At 40.1% G+C, this 17,489-nt stretch overlaps 1 protein-coding gene across 1 annotated transcript in view; it reads left to right on the plus strand.

Moving 5' to 3' along the window:
- The first annotated feature begins 715 nt into the window (after positions 1-715).
- The window catches only part of ptger4c (prostaglandin E receptor 4 (subtype EP4) c), a 30,356-nt gene continuing 13,582 nt past the window's right edge, over positions 716-17,489 (plus strand). The window contains exon 1 of the mRNA XM_061930686.2: positions 716-1,591. Coding sequence (XP_061786670.2) covers positions 716-1,591 — 876 coding nt within the window. The remainder of the gene's footprint in view (positions 1,592-17,489) is intronic.

The following is a 17,489-nucleotide window of genomic DNA, read 5'->3' on the forward strand; positions in this document are numbered from 1 at the left end:
ATATATATATATATATATATATATATATAATGAAATACTTGACTTGGTGAATTCTAGCTGTCAATATACTCCTCCCCTCTTAACCACGCCCCCCCCCCCCCCCCCCCCAACTCCCACACCCCCACACCTCCCGAGGTCTCAAGGTTGGCAAGTATGGCACTAATTGTAAGTGTATCTTGTGTTTTTTATGTTGATTTAATAAAAAAATACAAATAAAAAAACAAAAAAAACAAAAACGATACTGATAATAAAAAAACCGATACCGATCATTTTCGATATTACATTTTAACTTATTTATCGGTCGATATTATCGGACATCTCTATTTATTATCATTTGGATGAGTGGCCAAATATTTTGGCAATATAGTGTATCTGGCACGAGTGGAAAGCCGGTTCCTGAAAATAATGCCTCCATTAAACCGGTCCGTGGTGCAAAAAGGGTTAGGGACCACTGCTATATTGCCATTAATCATCCACGGTTTAGCGTGCCCCCTCCCCGCGTGACGACTATTCACCAGCAGGTCTTTGCCGGGAGAAAGAGTGTCCACGGGGAGCGGACGGTGCGCGTCACAGCGCTGACATCAGCAGCGCGCTTAAATACCCGCACAGGAGAGCGCGTACGCGTAAACAGGCGCGCCTTCATGCGGGATAGAAACACTCGCGCGTGGAAGCCACCAAGTCTCTCTTGAGCAACTTCCCATCATGTGTCCGTGGGATGAACACTTTCCCCACCACGGGCTCGATCGACTTTAAAAGAAAGTTCCTTTTTCGCCCTTCCATTATGATCAACGGTTCCGAGCCGCCCCACAACCACAGCGCGTTCCCCACGCTGCGGCTGGAGTCCAAGTCCCTGGTCACCTCGGCCACGATGTTCGGCGTGGGCGTGCTGGGGAACCTGATCGCCATCGTGGTGCTGTGCGTGTCCAAGAAGGAGCAGAAGGAGACCACCTTCTACACGCTGGTGTGCGGCATGGCCATCACGGACCTGCTGGGGACGTGCTTCACCAGCCCGGTGGTGATCGCCACCTACGTGGCCAGCCGCTGGCCCGGCGGCACGCTGCTGTGTCACTTCTTCTCCTTCTCCATGCTCTTCTTCGGCTCGGCGGGCATGTCCATCCTGTGCGCCATGGCGGTGGAGAGGTACCTGGCCATCAACCACGCCTACTTCTACTCGCAGCACATAGACAGAACCATGGCCCGCTTCGCGCTCCTCGCCGCCTACTTGGCCAACATCGTGCTGTGCATCATGCCCAGCTTCGGCTTCGGCCGGCACGTCAGACACTTCCCGGGGACTTGGTGCTTCCTGGACTGGAGGGCGACGGATGCGCTCGGCGCCTGCTACTCCTTCCTGTACGGCGGCGTGATGCTGCTGCTCATCGCCGTCACCGTGCTGTGCAACCTGGCCGTCTGCCGGTCCCTGGTGGGCATGAACCAGAGGACCGGGATTGTCCGGGCGGAGGTGTGCGAGCAGGGGGCGTCGCGGCGCCGCTTCCCGCGACTGCAGTCCGTCACCTCGGCGGCTGAGATCCAAATGTTCTGGCTGCTCGTTTTCATGACCATCGTTTTCCTGGTGTGCTCCATCCCTCTAGTGGTAAGCACTAATCATCCCCTCAAATGTGCAATATTATTATCTTTACTATTATTAGCTCTACTATTATTACCTCTATTTCACTTCTTACTATAATTACATCTATTTCACTTTTTACTATTATTACCTCTGTTTCCTTTCTTACTATTAGTACCTTTATTTCACTTCTTACTATAATTACCTCTATTTCACTTCTTACTATTATTACCTTTATTTCACTTCTTACTATTATTTCCTTTTATTTCACTTCTTACTATTATTACCTCAATTTCACTTCTTACTATAATTACCTCTATTTCACTTCTTACTATTATTTCCTTTTATTTCACTTCTTACTATTATTAACTATATTTCACTTCTTACTATAATTACCTCTATTTCACTTCTTACTATTATTACCTTTTATTTCACTTCTTACTATTATTACCTCTATTTCACTTCTTACTATTATTACCTTTTATTTCACTTCTTACTATTATTTCCTTTTATTTCACTTCTTACTATTATTACCTCTATTTCACTTCTTACTATTATTACCTTTTATTTCACTTCTTACTATTATTACCTCTATTTCACTTCTTACTATTATTAACTATATTTCACTCACGGTTATTACCTTTTATTTAACTTCTTACTATAATTACCTCTATTTCACTTCTTACTATTATTACCTTTTATTTCACTTCTTACTATTATTAACTATATTTCACTTCTTACTATTATTACCTCTATTTCACTTCTTACTATTATTACCTTTATTTCACTTCTTACTATTATTACCTCTATTTCACTCACTGTTATTACCTTTTATTTCACTTCTTACTATAATTACCTCTATTTCACTTCTTACTATTATTACCTTTTATTTCACTTCTTACTATTATTTCCTTTTATTTCACTTCTTACTATTATTACCTCTATTTCACTTCTTACTATTATTACCTCTATTTCACTTCTTACTATTATTATCTCTATTTCACTTCTTACTATTATTAACTATATTTCACTCACGGTTATTACCTTTTATTTCACTTCTTACTATAATTACCTCTATTTCACTTCTTACTATTATTACCTTTTATTTCACTTCTTACTATTATTAACTATATTTCACTTCTTACTATTATTACCTCTATTTCACTTCTTACTATTATTACCTTTATTTCACTTCTTACTATTATTACCTCTATTTCACTCACTGTTATTACCTTTTATTTCACTTCTTACTATAATTACCTCTATTTCACTTTTTACTATTATTACCTTTTATTTCACTTCTTACTATTATTACCTCTATTTCACTTCTTACTATTATTACCTTTATTCCACTTCTTACTATTATTAACTATATTTCACTCACGGTTGTTACCTTTTATTTCACTTCTTACTATAATTACCTTTATTTCACTTCTTACTATAATCACCTCTATTTCACTTTTTACTATTATTACCTTTTATTTCACTTCTTACTATTATTACCTCTATTTCACTTCTTATTATTATTACCTTTTATTTCACTTCTTACTATTATTACCTCTTTTTCACTTCTTACTATAATTACCTTTATTTCACTTCTTATTATTATTACCTTTTATTTCACTTCTTACTATTATTACCTCTGTTTCTTTTCTTACTATTATTACCTCTATTTCACTTCTTACTATTATTACCTCTATTTCACTTTTTACTATTATTACCTTTTATTTCACTTCTTACTATTATTACTTCTGTTTCTTTTCTTACTATTATTATCTCTATTTCACTTCTTACTATTATTACCTCAATTTCACTTCTTACTATTATTACCTTTATTTCACTCCTCACTATTATTACCTTTTATTTCACTCCTCACTATTATTACCTTTTATTTCACTTCTTACTATTATTACCTATATTTCACTTCTTACTATTATTACCTCTATTTCACTTCAAACTATATTTCACTTCTTACTATCAGTACCGTATTTCTCGGAGTATAAGTCGCTCCGGAGTATAAGTTGCACCGGCCGAAAATGCATAATACAGAAGGAAAAAAACATATATAAGTCGCACTGGAGTATAAGTCGCATTTTTTGGGGACATTTATTTGATAAAAGCCAACACCAAGAATAGACATTTGAAAGGCAATTTAAAATAAATCAAGAATAGTGAACAACAGGCTGAATAAGTGTACGTTATATGAGGCATAAATAACCAACTGGTATGTTAACCTAACATATTATGGTAAGAGTCATTCAAATAACTATAACATATAGAACATGCTTTACGTTTACCAAACAATCTGTCACTCCTAATCGCTAAATCCCATGAAATCTTATACGTCTAGTCTCTTACGTGAATGAGATAAATAATATTATTTGATATTTTACGCTAGTGTGTTAATAATTTCACACATAAGTCGTATAAGGCGCACCCCCGGACAAACTATGGAAAAAACTGCAACTTATAGTCCGAAAAATACGGTACCTCTATTTCACTTCTTACCATTAGTACAAGACAAGGACAAGATCACGGGTACAAGCGGCCGAAATGAGTTTCCTCCGCCGGGTGGCGGGGCTCTCCCTTAGAGATAGGGTGAGAAGCTCTGTCATCCGGGAGGAGCTCAAAGTAAAGCCGCTGCTCCTCCACATGGAGAGGAGTCAGATGAGGTGGTTCGGGCATCTGGTCAGAATGCCACCCGAACGCCTCCATAGGGAGGTGTTTAGGGCACATCCGACCGGTAGGAGGCCACGGGGAAGACCCAGGACACGTTGGGAAGACTATGTCTCCCGGCTGGCCTGGGAACGCCTCGGGATCCCCCGGGAGGAGCTGGACGAAGTGGCTGGGGAGAGGGAAGTCTGGGCTTCCCTGCTTAGGCTGCTGCCGCCGCGACCCGACCTCGGATAAGCGGAAGAAGATGGATGGATGGATGGATGGATGGACTATTAGTACCTCTCTTTCACTTCTTACTATTATTACCTCCATTTCACTTCTTACTATTATTACCTTTATTTCACTTCTTACTATTAGTACCTCTCTTTCACTTCTTACTATTATTACCTCCATTTCACTTCTTACTATTATTACCTTTATTTCACTTCTTACTATTAGTACCTCTATTTCACTTCTTACTAAATGGGTTATACTTGTATAGTGCTTTTCTACCTTCAAGGTACTCAAAGTGCTTTGACACTATTTCCACATTCACACACTGATGGCGGGAGCTGCCATGCAAGGCCCTAACCACGACCCATCAGGAGCATGGGTGAAGTGTCTTGCTCCACTCTCCCAACTGTGCCACGCCGTCCCCATATTATCACCACTATGTCACTCCTTCAATATGCAGCAGCTGGATGGTGTATTTCTCAATTATTAATTTTTTAACCAAGTAGCACCTCAGAAAACACTTGGCTCTCCAAGTACCACCATAATGACCAACGTTAAAATACAGTGGCATAGTAGGCCTAAGTATTCATTAAAAACAAGGAATGGTTTTTATTCAACAAGTATATTTAATACATCTGGGCACTGTAACATTACGCACACTTCGAACGATAACGTGTTTGCGTATACAAAACCCAAAACCAGTGAAGTTGTCACGTTGTGTAAATGGTAAATAAAAACAGAATACAATGATTTGCAAATCCTTTTCAACTTATATTCAATTGAATAGACTGCAAAGACAAGATATTTAATGTTCACACTGAGAAACCAAATTTTTTTTTTTGCAAATAATCATTAACTTTAAATTTAATGGCAGCAACACATTGCAAAAAAGTTGTCACATGGGCATTTTTACCACTGTGTTACATGGCCTTTCCTTTTAACAACACTCAGTAAACGTTTGGGAACTGAGGAGACACATTTTGAAGCTTTTCAGGTGGAATTCTTTCCCATTCTTGCTTGATGTACAGCTTAAGTTGTTCAACAGTCCGGGGGTCTCCGTTGTGGTATTTTAGGCTTCATAATGCGCCACACATTTTCAATGGGAGACAGGTCTGGACTACAGGCAGGCCAGTCTAGTACCCGCACTCTTTTACTATGAAGCCACGCTGTTGTAACACGTGGCTTGGCATTGTCTTGCTGAAATAAGCAGGGGCGTCCATGGTAACGTTGCTTGGATGGCAACATATGTTGCTCCAAAACCTGTATGTACCTTTCAGCATTAATGGTGCCTTCACAGATGTGTAAGTTACCCATGCCTTGGGCACTAATACACCCCCATACCATCACAGATGCTGGCTTTTTATAATGTGAAGTGAAATGAAGTGAATTATATTCATGTAGCGCTTTTCTCTAGTGACTCAAAGCGCTTTACATAGTGAAACCCAATATCTAAGTTACATTTAAACCAGTGTGGGTGGCACTGGGAGCAGGTGGGTAAAGTGTCTTGCCCAAGGACACAACAGCAGTGACTAGGATGGCGGAAGCGGGGATCGAACCTGCAACCCTCAAGTTGCTGGCACAGCCGCTCTACCAACCGAGCTATACCGCCCCATAATAATCTGGATGGTTCTTTTCCTCATTGGTCCGGAGGACACGACGTCCACAGTTTCCAAAAACATTTTGAAATGTGGACTTGTCAGACCACAGAACACTTTTCCACTTTGTATCAGTCCATCTTGGATGAGCTAGGTCCCAGCTAAGCCAGCAGCGTTTCTGGGTGTTGTTGATAAATGGCTTTCTCTTTGCATAGTAGAGTTTTACCTTGCACTTACAGATGTAGCGACGAACTGTAGTTACTGACAGTGGTTTTCTGAAGTGTTCCTGAGCCCATGTGGTGATATCCTTTACACACTGATGTCGCTTGTTGATGCAGTACAGCCTGAGGGATCGAAGGTCACAGGCTTAGCTTCTTACGTGCTTTGATTTCTCCACATTCTCTGAACCCTTTGATGATATTACGGACCGTAGATGGCGAAATCCCTGAATTACTTGAATAGCTCATTGAGAAATGTTGTTCTTAAACTGTTCGACAATTTGCTCACGCATTTGTTGACAAAGTGGTGACCCTCGCCCCATCCTTGTTTGTGAATGACTGAGCATTTCATGGAATCTACTTTTATACCCAATCATGGCACCCACCTGTTCCCAATTAGCCTGCACACCTGTGGGATGTTCCAAATAATAATAATAATAATAATAATAATAATAATAATAATGAATTAGATTTTATGTAGCGCTTTACTATTATTAGATACTCAAAGTGCTCACAGAGAAGTGAGAAGCCATCATTCATTCACACCTGGTGGTGGTAAGCTACATTTGTAGCCACAGCTGCCCTGGGGTAGACTGACGGAAGGCGAAGCTGCCAATTTGCGCCTATGGCCCCTCCGACCACCACCTATCATTCACTCATCATTCATTCACCAGTGTGAGCGGCACCGGGGACAAAGGGTGAAGTGTCCTGCCCAAGGACACAACGGCAGCAATTTGGATGTCAAGAGGCGGGGAGCGAACCTGCAACCCTCAGGTTTCTGGCACGGCCGCCCCTAATAAGTGTTTGATGAGCATTCCTCAACTTTCTCAGTCTTTTTTTGCCACTTGTGCCAGCTTTTTTGAAACATGTTGCAGGCATCACATTCCAAATGAGCTAATATTTGCAAAAAATAACAAAGTTTTCCAGTTCAAACATAAAATATCTTGTCTTTGCAGTTTATACAATTGAATATAGGTTGAAAAGGATTTGCAAATCATTGTATTCTGTTTTTATTTACCATTTACACAACGTGCCAACTTCACTGGTTTTGGGGTTTGTACTTAAAACAAGTGATTCTTTGACGCACCACTAGATGGAGCCTGTGTACCACTAGTAAAAGAACCTTTATCAGTCAAAGAGCCATTTTGACCAGTTTCACAAATTATTGAAAACAATGGGAGCCGCAAAAATTTTTGAAATTTTAAATGAAATAACACTGTACACAAAGTTTTTTTTTTTGCTTTGTGCTATGTATAATCCAGGGGTCTCAGACACACCGCCTACACCTTTGTATGGAATTTTGAAGCTGGTGCGACACGCGGGTTCCAAATGAATAGCGCTTGTCAGCGTCATGCATGCCGAGATGGTACAGCATCACTACAACCAGCGTGCCTGATCAGTCACATGTTGTATGGGGCATCCGCTTGCTCACATAGGTGACAGCAAGGCATACTTGGTCAACAACCACACAGGTTACACTGACGGTGGCGGTATAAAAAAAACTTTAACACTCTTACTAATAATGCGCCACACTGTGAACCCACACCAAACAAGAATGACAAACACATTTCGGGAGAACATCTGCACCGTAACACAACATAAACACAACAGGACAAATACCCAGAATCCCATGCAGGTTCAAAGTGTGGCGCATTATTAGTAAGAGTGTTAAAGTTGTTTTATATGGTCACCGTCAGTGTAACTTGTGTGGCTATTGACCAAGTATGCCTTGCTGTCGCGGACGTGTGCAAGCAGAAAATGTATTTTGTACAACAAGTGTTGGGCTGGCACGCTGTTAACACAGGTTGTAGAGGGCGCCAAATGTTGTACCATCATGACACGCCCTTATTATAGCTGTAAGGGTGAAAATATGTGAATATTAATCCCGGGAGTTTTCTGCGAGAGGCACTGAAATCCGGAAGTCTCACGGAAAAATTGGGGGGTTCAGCAAGTAAGCTGCTGAGCCGCATCAGAGTGATCAAAGAGCCGCATGCGGCTCCGGAGCCGCGGGTTGCCGACCCCTGCACTAGTGGTAATTGGATTGGCACCAAAACCAGCTAAAATATTATCAACCATTATCAAAATTGAAGTTGTCCACCTAAGAATCCACTTCTGCCAATATTAGTGTAACCTGTCAGGACTTGGTCCTGGGTGTTAGCTTTTCCGGGATGCAACGGAAAGTTGGCTCGGGAATGTAAGTACATTTTTATTTAACACTATAACTACAAAACAAGGAAGTAAACAAAAGGCGCGCACAATGGCGGAGAACAAACTATGAAAAACAAAAAGACTATAAACATGGAACAAAAACTTACTTTGGCATGGGACATGAAGCAGGATCTTAGAGGATGAAGAGTGTACAGAAGCATAAATGTGGAGATGTCGTCAGAACGACAAACTGAAAAGAATGAACTTAAATACTATGGACATGATTAGTGAAAGCAGGTGCGTGACTCATAATGTGAAACAGGTGCGTGACGTGACAGGTGAAAACTAATGGTTGCTATGGTGACAAAACAAAAGTGCACAAAAAGTCCAAAAACCAAAACGAACATGACCAAAACAAAAACATGATCACACAGACATGACATAACAATATTGGACTAATTACTTGACCATGTGTACATTTCCATCTATACAAATAAGTACAGGAACATGCTATAAATAGTGAAGCCAAAACAGTACATGTGATTGTACATCCACAAACTATACACCAGGCCTAACCAACTGGTGGGCCAGGGGCCAAATCCAGTGTTCTGTTGAATTGAGCTACCTAACCCTACTGAGCATGTGCTAAACATGTTCTCAGGTCAAATATTCATTGCAATGAGCTACTGACTTTGCCACTGAGGCTACAAGCAAGTAGGCCTGGGCGATATGGCCTGAAAAAAAAAAAACTTAAATTTTTTTCACAAAAACTTCGATTCAGGATTTTTGTCCCGATTTCCCCCCTACTTTTTATAGAAACCAATGAATACATGATAGATTATTAAAATAATTTGTGTTTTTTATTTGATCAAAAAGTAGTAGAATTGACACTATATCTCATTCTTAGCACCATTTTAATTTGTATAATGTTGTTTTTTTTAGACCAGATATAAATTGTACTTTTTATGGAATCATTTTCAAAGAACTAAATTAAGTGCTTCCTTAATTTATACTTCTGTCTTGAATAAAATACTTCTGTTAACAAAAATGTAGCATTGCACGTAATCATCTCCCACAGTGAGATGAATAGAGTGCAAATTTAAAACTTCTATAACAAACAATGTCTGTAAACAAAAATGTACAAACCCCGTTTCCATATGAGTTGGGAAATTGTGTTAGATGTAAATATAAACGGAATACAATGATTTGCAAATCCTATTTAACCCATATTCAATTGAATGCACTACAAAGACAAGATATTTGATGTTCAAACTCATAAACTTAATTTTTTGCAAATAATAATTAACTTAGAATTTCATGGCTGCAACACGTGCCAAAGTAGTTGGGAAAGGGCATGTTCACCACTGTGTTACATGGCCTTTCCTTTTAACAACACTCAATAAACGATTGGGAACTGAGGAAACTAATTGTTGAAGCTTTGAAAGTGGAATTCTTTCCCATTCTTGTTTTGTGTAGAGCTTAAGTTGTTCAACAGTCCGGGGTCTCCGCTGTCATATTTTACGCTTCATAATGCGCCACACATTTTCGATGGGAGACAGGTCTGGACTGCAGGCGGGCCAGGAAAGTACCTGCACTCTTTTTTTACGAAGCCACGCTGTTGTAACACGTGCTGAATGTGGCTTGGCATTGTCTTGCTGAAATAAGCAGGGGCGTCCATGAAAAAGACGGCGCTTAGATGGCAGCATATGTTGTTCCAAAACCTGTATGTACCTTTCAGCATTAATGGTGCCTTCACAGATGTGTAAGTTACCCATGCCTTGGGCACTAATGCACCCCCATACCATCACAGATGCTGGCTTTTGAACTTTGCGTCGATAACAGTCTGGATGGTTCGCTTCCTCTTTGGTCCGGATGACACGATGTCGAATATTTCCAAAAACAATTTGAAATGTGGACTCGTCAGACCACAGAACACTTTTCCACTTTGTATCAGTCCATTTAGATGAGCTCAGGCCCAGCGAAGCAGACTGCGTTTCTGGGTGTTGTTGATAAATGGCTTTCGCTTTGTATAGTAGAGTTTTAACTTGCACTTACAGATGTAGCGACAAACTGTATTTAGTCACAGTGGTTTTTTTAAGTGTTCCTGAGCCCATGTGGTGATATCCTTTAGAGATTGATGTCGGTTTTTGATACAGTGCCGTCTGAGGGATCGAAGGTCACAGTCATTCAATGTTGGTTTCCGGCCATGCCGCTTACGTGGAGTGATTTCTCCAAATTCTCTGAACCTTTTGATGATATTATGGACAGTAGATGTTGAAATCCCTAAATTTCTTGCAATTGCACTTTGAGAGACGTTGTTCTTAAACTGTTTGACTATTTGCTCACGCAGTTGTGGACAAAGTGGTGACCCTCGCCCCATCCTTTCTTGTGAAAGACTGAGCATTTTTTGGGAAGCTGTTTTTATACCCAATCATGGCACCCACCTGTTCCCAATTAGCCTGTTCACCTGTGGGATGTTCCAAATAAGTGTTTGATGAGCATTCCTCAACTTTATCAGTATTTATTGCCACCTTTCCCAACTTCTTTGTCACGTGTTGCTGGCATCAAATTCTAAAGTTAATGATTATTTGCAAAAAAAAAAAATGTTTCAGTTTGAACATCAAATATGTTGTCTTTGTAGCATATTCAACTGAATATGGGTTGAAAAGGATTTGCAAATCATTGTATTCCGTTTAGATTTACATCTAACACAATTTCCCAACTCATATGGAAACGGGGTTTGTAGTAAACATCATAAGTTTATTCCAAAGTGTTCAATATGTCGGCACACGTCAACTCGGTAGTTATGCTCTTGCCAAACACGCTGTAGCACAGACCCGGGCAAGGTACGCCCCGGTAAGATTTTCCAAATATTTTTTGTAGACCTTTAACATGGAAACTGTAGTTGGTGTTATAATGTGCAGTGTCGTTTTCAAATGACCGTAAGTCCTGAACTGTAGAAAGTACTTCAATGGTTGGCTTTACTTCAATGGTTTGTTTCCAGAGCAGACAGCCTGAAAGACGGGTGTGAGGGACAGATGCCGAAGCAGATTTTTTACAACACAAATCTGCATAGAAAAGATATGATATCAGATCGTAGGTGTTTTTACCTTTGGGTTCGCCATGTTTGTTGCATGTTTGTTGCGTTTTGCTTGATTGCAAAAGTTGTCGATCGAGGAGGTGGTCTGAGAAGTAAAAGGAGCCACGTTTATATGTTGTTTCGTATTCAGTGTTTTATTATTTATTATTATTATTATTAATTATCCCACATTCTTTATTTTCATGTACATTCTGGGTGTACATGAAAATATGTAAAATTCCATTCGGCTTTTTTTGAGGTGGTCTGTCATAACATTTTTAGCATTCTATCAGACATTACTGTGAGTTTTTGTATGAATGTTCCTGGAAAGGGACCCCAGCACACATTATGTACAACAAATATATATATATATATATATATATATATATATATATATATATATATATATATATATATATATATATATATATGTATGTGTGGGGGGAAAAAATCACAAGACTACTTCATCTCTACAGGCCTGTTTCATGAGGGGTTCCCTCAATCATCAGGAGATTTTAATGGAAGCATTCACATACCATGGTTTATATAGGGCACAGAGTGGGTGGGTACAGGCTGGCGTAGGGGCGTGGTGATTGGCTCATGTGTTACCTAGGAGGTGTTTCCGTCTGTGGCGGCATGCTGATACAATTTCGCTGCGCTTGTTGAGGGATGACAGGTCTGGACGGTATATAATAAACAGTTTCTCTTTCAAGCATAGGTTGCATCTTTTATTACCACTATTGTAAGGTGTGCTGGATGCAAGAATTTGCCATGTTATTGAATATTCAACATTATTGTCTTTGAGGTCCCAAATGTGTTTGCTGAGTTCTGTGGTATTCCGCAGGTTTTGGTTCCTGAAAAAAGCCTTGTGATTGTTCCATCTGGTTTTAAACTCTCCCTCGGTTAATCCTACATATGTGTCGGATGTGTTAATGTCCTTGCGTGTTACCTTAGATTGGTAAACAACTGATGTTTGTAAGCACCCCCCGTTGAGAGGGCAATCAGGTTTCTTGCGGCAGTTGCAGCCTTTGTTGGTTTTGGGGTCGCTCTGTCCGGGGGCCGACGGCTCATTTGCAATTGTTTTGTTGTGGTTTGAGATCATTTGTCGTATATTGTTCATACAGCTGTAGCTCAATTTAATGTTGTTCTTGTTGAATACTTTTCTTAGGGTGTTGCCTTTGGGGAAGTGTTTGTCAATCAGAGTGAGGAATTTGTGGCCAATGTTAGTTGAGACGTTTTTGCTGTATGGGGGGTTGTACCAGATGATGTTGTTTCGTTTTCTGTTCTTTTTTGGTTGGTTTCCTGGCGTGGGTTCATAGGTGAGGGTGAAATTGTATCCGCTTTCATCAAGGGCTTTTTGGTACGGGGGGGTTGCTTGGTCAAATTCAGCTTTGCTAGATGACAGCATCGATAGCCTTTTATTAATTCCGGTAGGTATTCTTTTCGTGGTGGTGGGTGGGTGGTTGCTGTCATGGTGCATGTATTGGAGTGTTGTGTTGGATTTCGTGAATGGTTGGTAGCTGTTATTTCTCAGGTTGAAAGTGACGTCGAGGAAGTTGACGGTTTGCTTGTTGGCTTCAATCGTGATCCGTAGGCCGTTCTCTTTGAAAATTTGGCATATGCCCTTCTTGGTATTCTCGCTGCTCCTTGGCAAGGCGCGACACACTGCCAGTCCGTCATCACGGTAAATACCAAGGTTCAGGTTGAGGCTAGCGAGCTGGGAGAGGAGGAAACTCCCAACGAGTTCACACGTTTCTGCTCCGTCAAAACTTCCCATAGTGACGTCAAATGTTGCATTGTTCTTTTTTTGCCATGGTGTACTGTTGTGGATGAGAATGGAGTTTTTTGCGTGGATGATGATGTTTCTTTTGTTGCCTGTGATTGAGTCGTAGTCTGAGGCGAAGTCTAGTGCTTGAGTCAGTAGGTCTTGCGTGATGGAAGGGTAAAATTCTTCGATATCGAAGGAGATAAAGTTGTGCTGTTGTTTGTCTTGGATGTTGTTGAACCATTTGATTACTGCTGCTGTATTTCTCCATTGGTTGAGTGGTGTTTTGTCCTTGATTTTTGTGTTGACTCTGTCCAGGATTATTTTGCTGATTTTTCCTATTTCAGATTTAGTTGGGTTTATTAGTCGGCATGTTGGGTTATTTGCGAAGTTGGGTTTGTGGTCCTTCAATGTGATGAAGGCTTCCTTGTTGGCTGTGGCGTCCACCCTGTCCTCAATGTCCAGTTCAGCCGCGATCCTTTTATTTTCCAGGTGGATGTTCTGTAAAGTGTTGGGTTGTGCTTTTTTGTATGATTTGGTGATGCTTCTGTCCAGTAAGGTGTTATGTTCTGGTATGTCCATTCTGTAGAAGTTTGTGGTTTTATCGGCGGCTATGATGAGGTTGTTTACTTTCTTGATGCGCTCCTTGTCATTTTTCAGCTTGGTGAGGAGTGGGTTGCGGACTGGCTTGAATTTGACTGATTGTATCATTTTGAGCATGTCGTTCTCAAAATCCTTTAGTTCCTCAACTGTGGGTGGGTTCTTGGTAGATTTGAATCCGTAAGTTTTCTTTTGCGTTCCTTTTGTTTCAGGGTGGAGGAAAAAATGTGCTTTCCACCGCATCCTTCTTAGGAAGTGTTCCGTCTTTTCTATGAGCCTTAGCCTGTAGTCATTCTGCGCGGGTATGGGAATGTTCTTCGTGAAGTAGTCGATGTTGAATTTTTCCATTTCTGATCGTCGTACAGTGCTCAACAAATGTCAATTTGGAGCGGAATATATGTCTTAATAAGGTTATCCAAAAAATAGTGCTCGATACCGTAGTAGAGCGCAATATATGTATGTGTGGGAAAAAAAAAAAAAAATCACAAGACTACTTCATCTCTACAGGCCTGTTTCATGAGGGGTTCCCTCAATCATCAGGAGATTTTAATGGAAGCATTCACATACCATGGTTTATATAGGGCACAGAGTGGGTGGGTACCGGCTGGCGTAGGGGCGTGGTGATTGGCTCATGTGTTACCTAGGAGGTGTTTCCGTCTGTGGCGGCATGCTGATACAATTTCGCTGCGCTTGTTGAGGGATGACAGGTCTGGACGGTATATAATAAACAGTTTCTCTTTCAAGCATAGGTTGCATCTTTTATTACCACTATTGTAAGGTGTGCTGGATGCAAGAATTTGCCATGTTATTGAATATTCAACATTATTGTCTTTGAGGTCCCAAATGTGTTTGCTGAGTTCTGTGGTATTCCGCAGGTTTTGGTTCCTGAAAGAAGCCTTGTGACTGTTCCATCTGGTTTTAAACTCTCCCTCGGTTAATCCTACATATGTGTCGGATGTGTTAATGTCCTTGCGTGTTACCTTAGATTGGTAAACAACTGATGTTTGTAAGCACCCCCCGTTGAGAGGGCAATCAGGTTTCTTGCGGCAGTTGCAGCCTTTGTTGGTTTTGGGGTCGCTCTGTCCGGGGGCCGACGGCTCATTTGCAATTGTTTTGTTGTGGTTTGAGATAATTTGTCGTATATTGTTCATACAGCTGTAGCTCAATTTAATGTTGTTCTTGTTGAATACTTTTCTTAGGGTGTTGCCTTTGGGGAAGTGTTTGTCAATCAGAGTGAGGAATTTGTGGCCAATGTTAGTTGAGACGTTTTTGCTGTATGGGGGGTTGTACCAGATGATGTTGTTTCGTTTTCTGTTCTTTTTTGGTTGGTTTCCTGGCGTGGGTTCATAGGTGAGGGTGAAATTGTATCCGCTTTCATCAAAGGCTTTTTGGTACAGGGGGGTTGCTTGGTCAAATTCAGCTTTGCTAGATGACAGCATCGATAGCCTTTTATTAATTCCGGTAGGTATTCTTTTCGTGGTGGTGGGTGGGTGGTTGCTGTCATGGTGCACGTATTGGAGTGTTGTGTTGGATTTCGTGAATGGTTGGTAGCTGTTATTTCTCAGGTTGAAAGTGACGTTGAGGAAGTTTCTATATATTTATATAGTTTATATATATATATATTTATATATAGTTTTATATAGTTATATAGTTTCTATATATAAATATATATATATATATATATATATATATATATATATATATATATATATATATATATACATACATACATACATACATACATATACACATATATATATATCCATATTAGGGCTGCAACTAACGATTAATTTGATAATCGATTAATCTGTCGATTATTACTTCGATTAATCGATTAATAATCGGATAAAAGAGACAAACTACATTTCTATCCTTTCCAGTATTTTATTGGGGGGGAAAACAGCATACTGGCGCCATGTTCTTTCAACTTGCCAAATAAAACAAGGAAAATGTTACAAAAATGCACACTTTGGATACCCCTGCTATAGATAATAAAAAATTTAATGTGATAAATCTATGGATAAAAAGCAGAGCCTGACGACGCATGCGCGTTTATCATAACTCTCTCTCTCTCTCTCTCTCTGTCTCTGCCCCTCCATCACCAATGCTGCTGCACGCACAATTTCTTTGTTTTTTTAACCTTCTTAACCCCATACTTGCCAACCTTGAGACCTCCGATTTCGAGATGTGGGTGGGGGTGGGGGTGTGGGGTGGGGTTGTGGTTGGGGGGGCGTGGTTAAGAGGGGAGGAGTATATTTACAGCTAGAATTCACCAAGTCAAGTATTTCATATATATATATATATATATATATATATATATATATATATATATATATATATATATATATATATATATATATATATATATATATATATATATATATACATATACAAGAAATACTTGACTTCCAGTGAATTCTAGCTATAAATATATATTTATTTTATTATATATATATATATATATATATATATATATATATATATATATATATAAGAAATACTTGAATTTCAGTGTTCATTTATTTACACATTTCCACACACATAACACTCATCTACTCATTGTTGAGTTAAGGGTTGAATTGTCCATCCTTGTTCTATTCTCTGTCACTATTTTTCGAACCATGCTGAACACCCTCTCTGATGATGCATTGCTGTGTGGCACGCACAAAAGTGCTTTCATCAAATGCACTAGATGGCAGTATTGTCCTGTTTAAGTGTGTCACAACATTGCTGTTTACGGCAGACGAACTGCTTTACGGTAGACGAAAACTTGACTGCTGTTGTTGTGTGTTGTTACCGCCTGGGAGGACGTTAATGAAACTGCCTAACAATAAACCCACATAAGAAACCAAGAACTCGCCCTCCATCATTCTACAGTTATAACGTGATTGGGCAGGTACGCTGTTTATATTGCGGGAAAGCGGAAATCCGGGAGGGTTGGCAAGTATGCTTAACCCTTGAACGTACATTGAAAATACACGCAACCCTAACTCAAAATGCCAGACATTTAAGGCATTTAAGAAACACCGCCCGGACAGCCCCGCAAAAGAGGACGTATGGTCAGGACTTATCCCGTTAGCTGCTAGCATGCTAGCAGCGGCCGGTTGTCCTCTTTTGCTAGCATGCTAGCAGCTAACGGGCTAGGTCCTGACCATACGTCCTCTTTTCACCGGACATGTCCTCTTTTGCGGGGCTGTCCGGGCAGTGTTTCTTAAATGCTTCAAATGTCCGGCATTTTGAGTATTGTTTACACAACGTGCAGTAAGGTACTTAATATATCCGTGTGGAAACTCGTTCGTTACACTTCCGCACCGAAACGAAACCCCTGCACCAAAACGATTCAATACAAATACACGCACCGTTACACCCCTATTATTTTGATTATTGTTTCTCAGCTGTTTGTAAATGTTGCAGTTTATAAATAAAGGTTAAAAAAAAAAAAAAAAAAACGTAGCATCAGTGCATGTGCATAGCATAGATCCAACGAATTGATGACTAAATTAATCGCCAACTATTTTGATAATCGATTTTAATCGATTTAATCGATTAGTTGTTGCAGCCCTACATAAAACATGCAAAAAAGTTGGCTTTCTAACATTGGCTCTGTTTTTTAGTTATGTAAAAGAAAATC

This window comes from Nerophis lumbriciformis, linkage group LG03, assembly GCF_033978685.3.
Source record: "Nerophis lumbriciformis linkage group LG03, RoL_Nlum_v2.1, whole genome shotgun sequence".
In the NCBI taxonomy this organism is placed as follows: Eukaryota; Metazoa; Chordata; class Actinopteri; order Syngnathiformes; family Syngnathidae; genus Nerophis; species Nerophis lumbriciformis.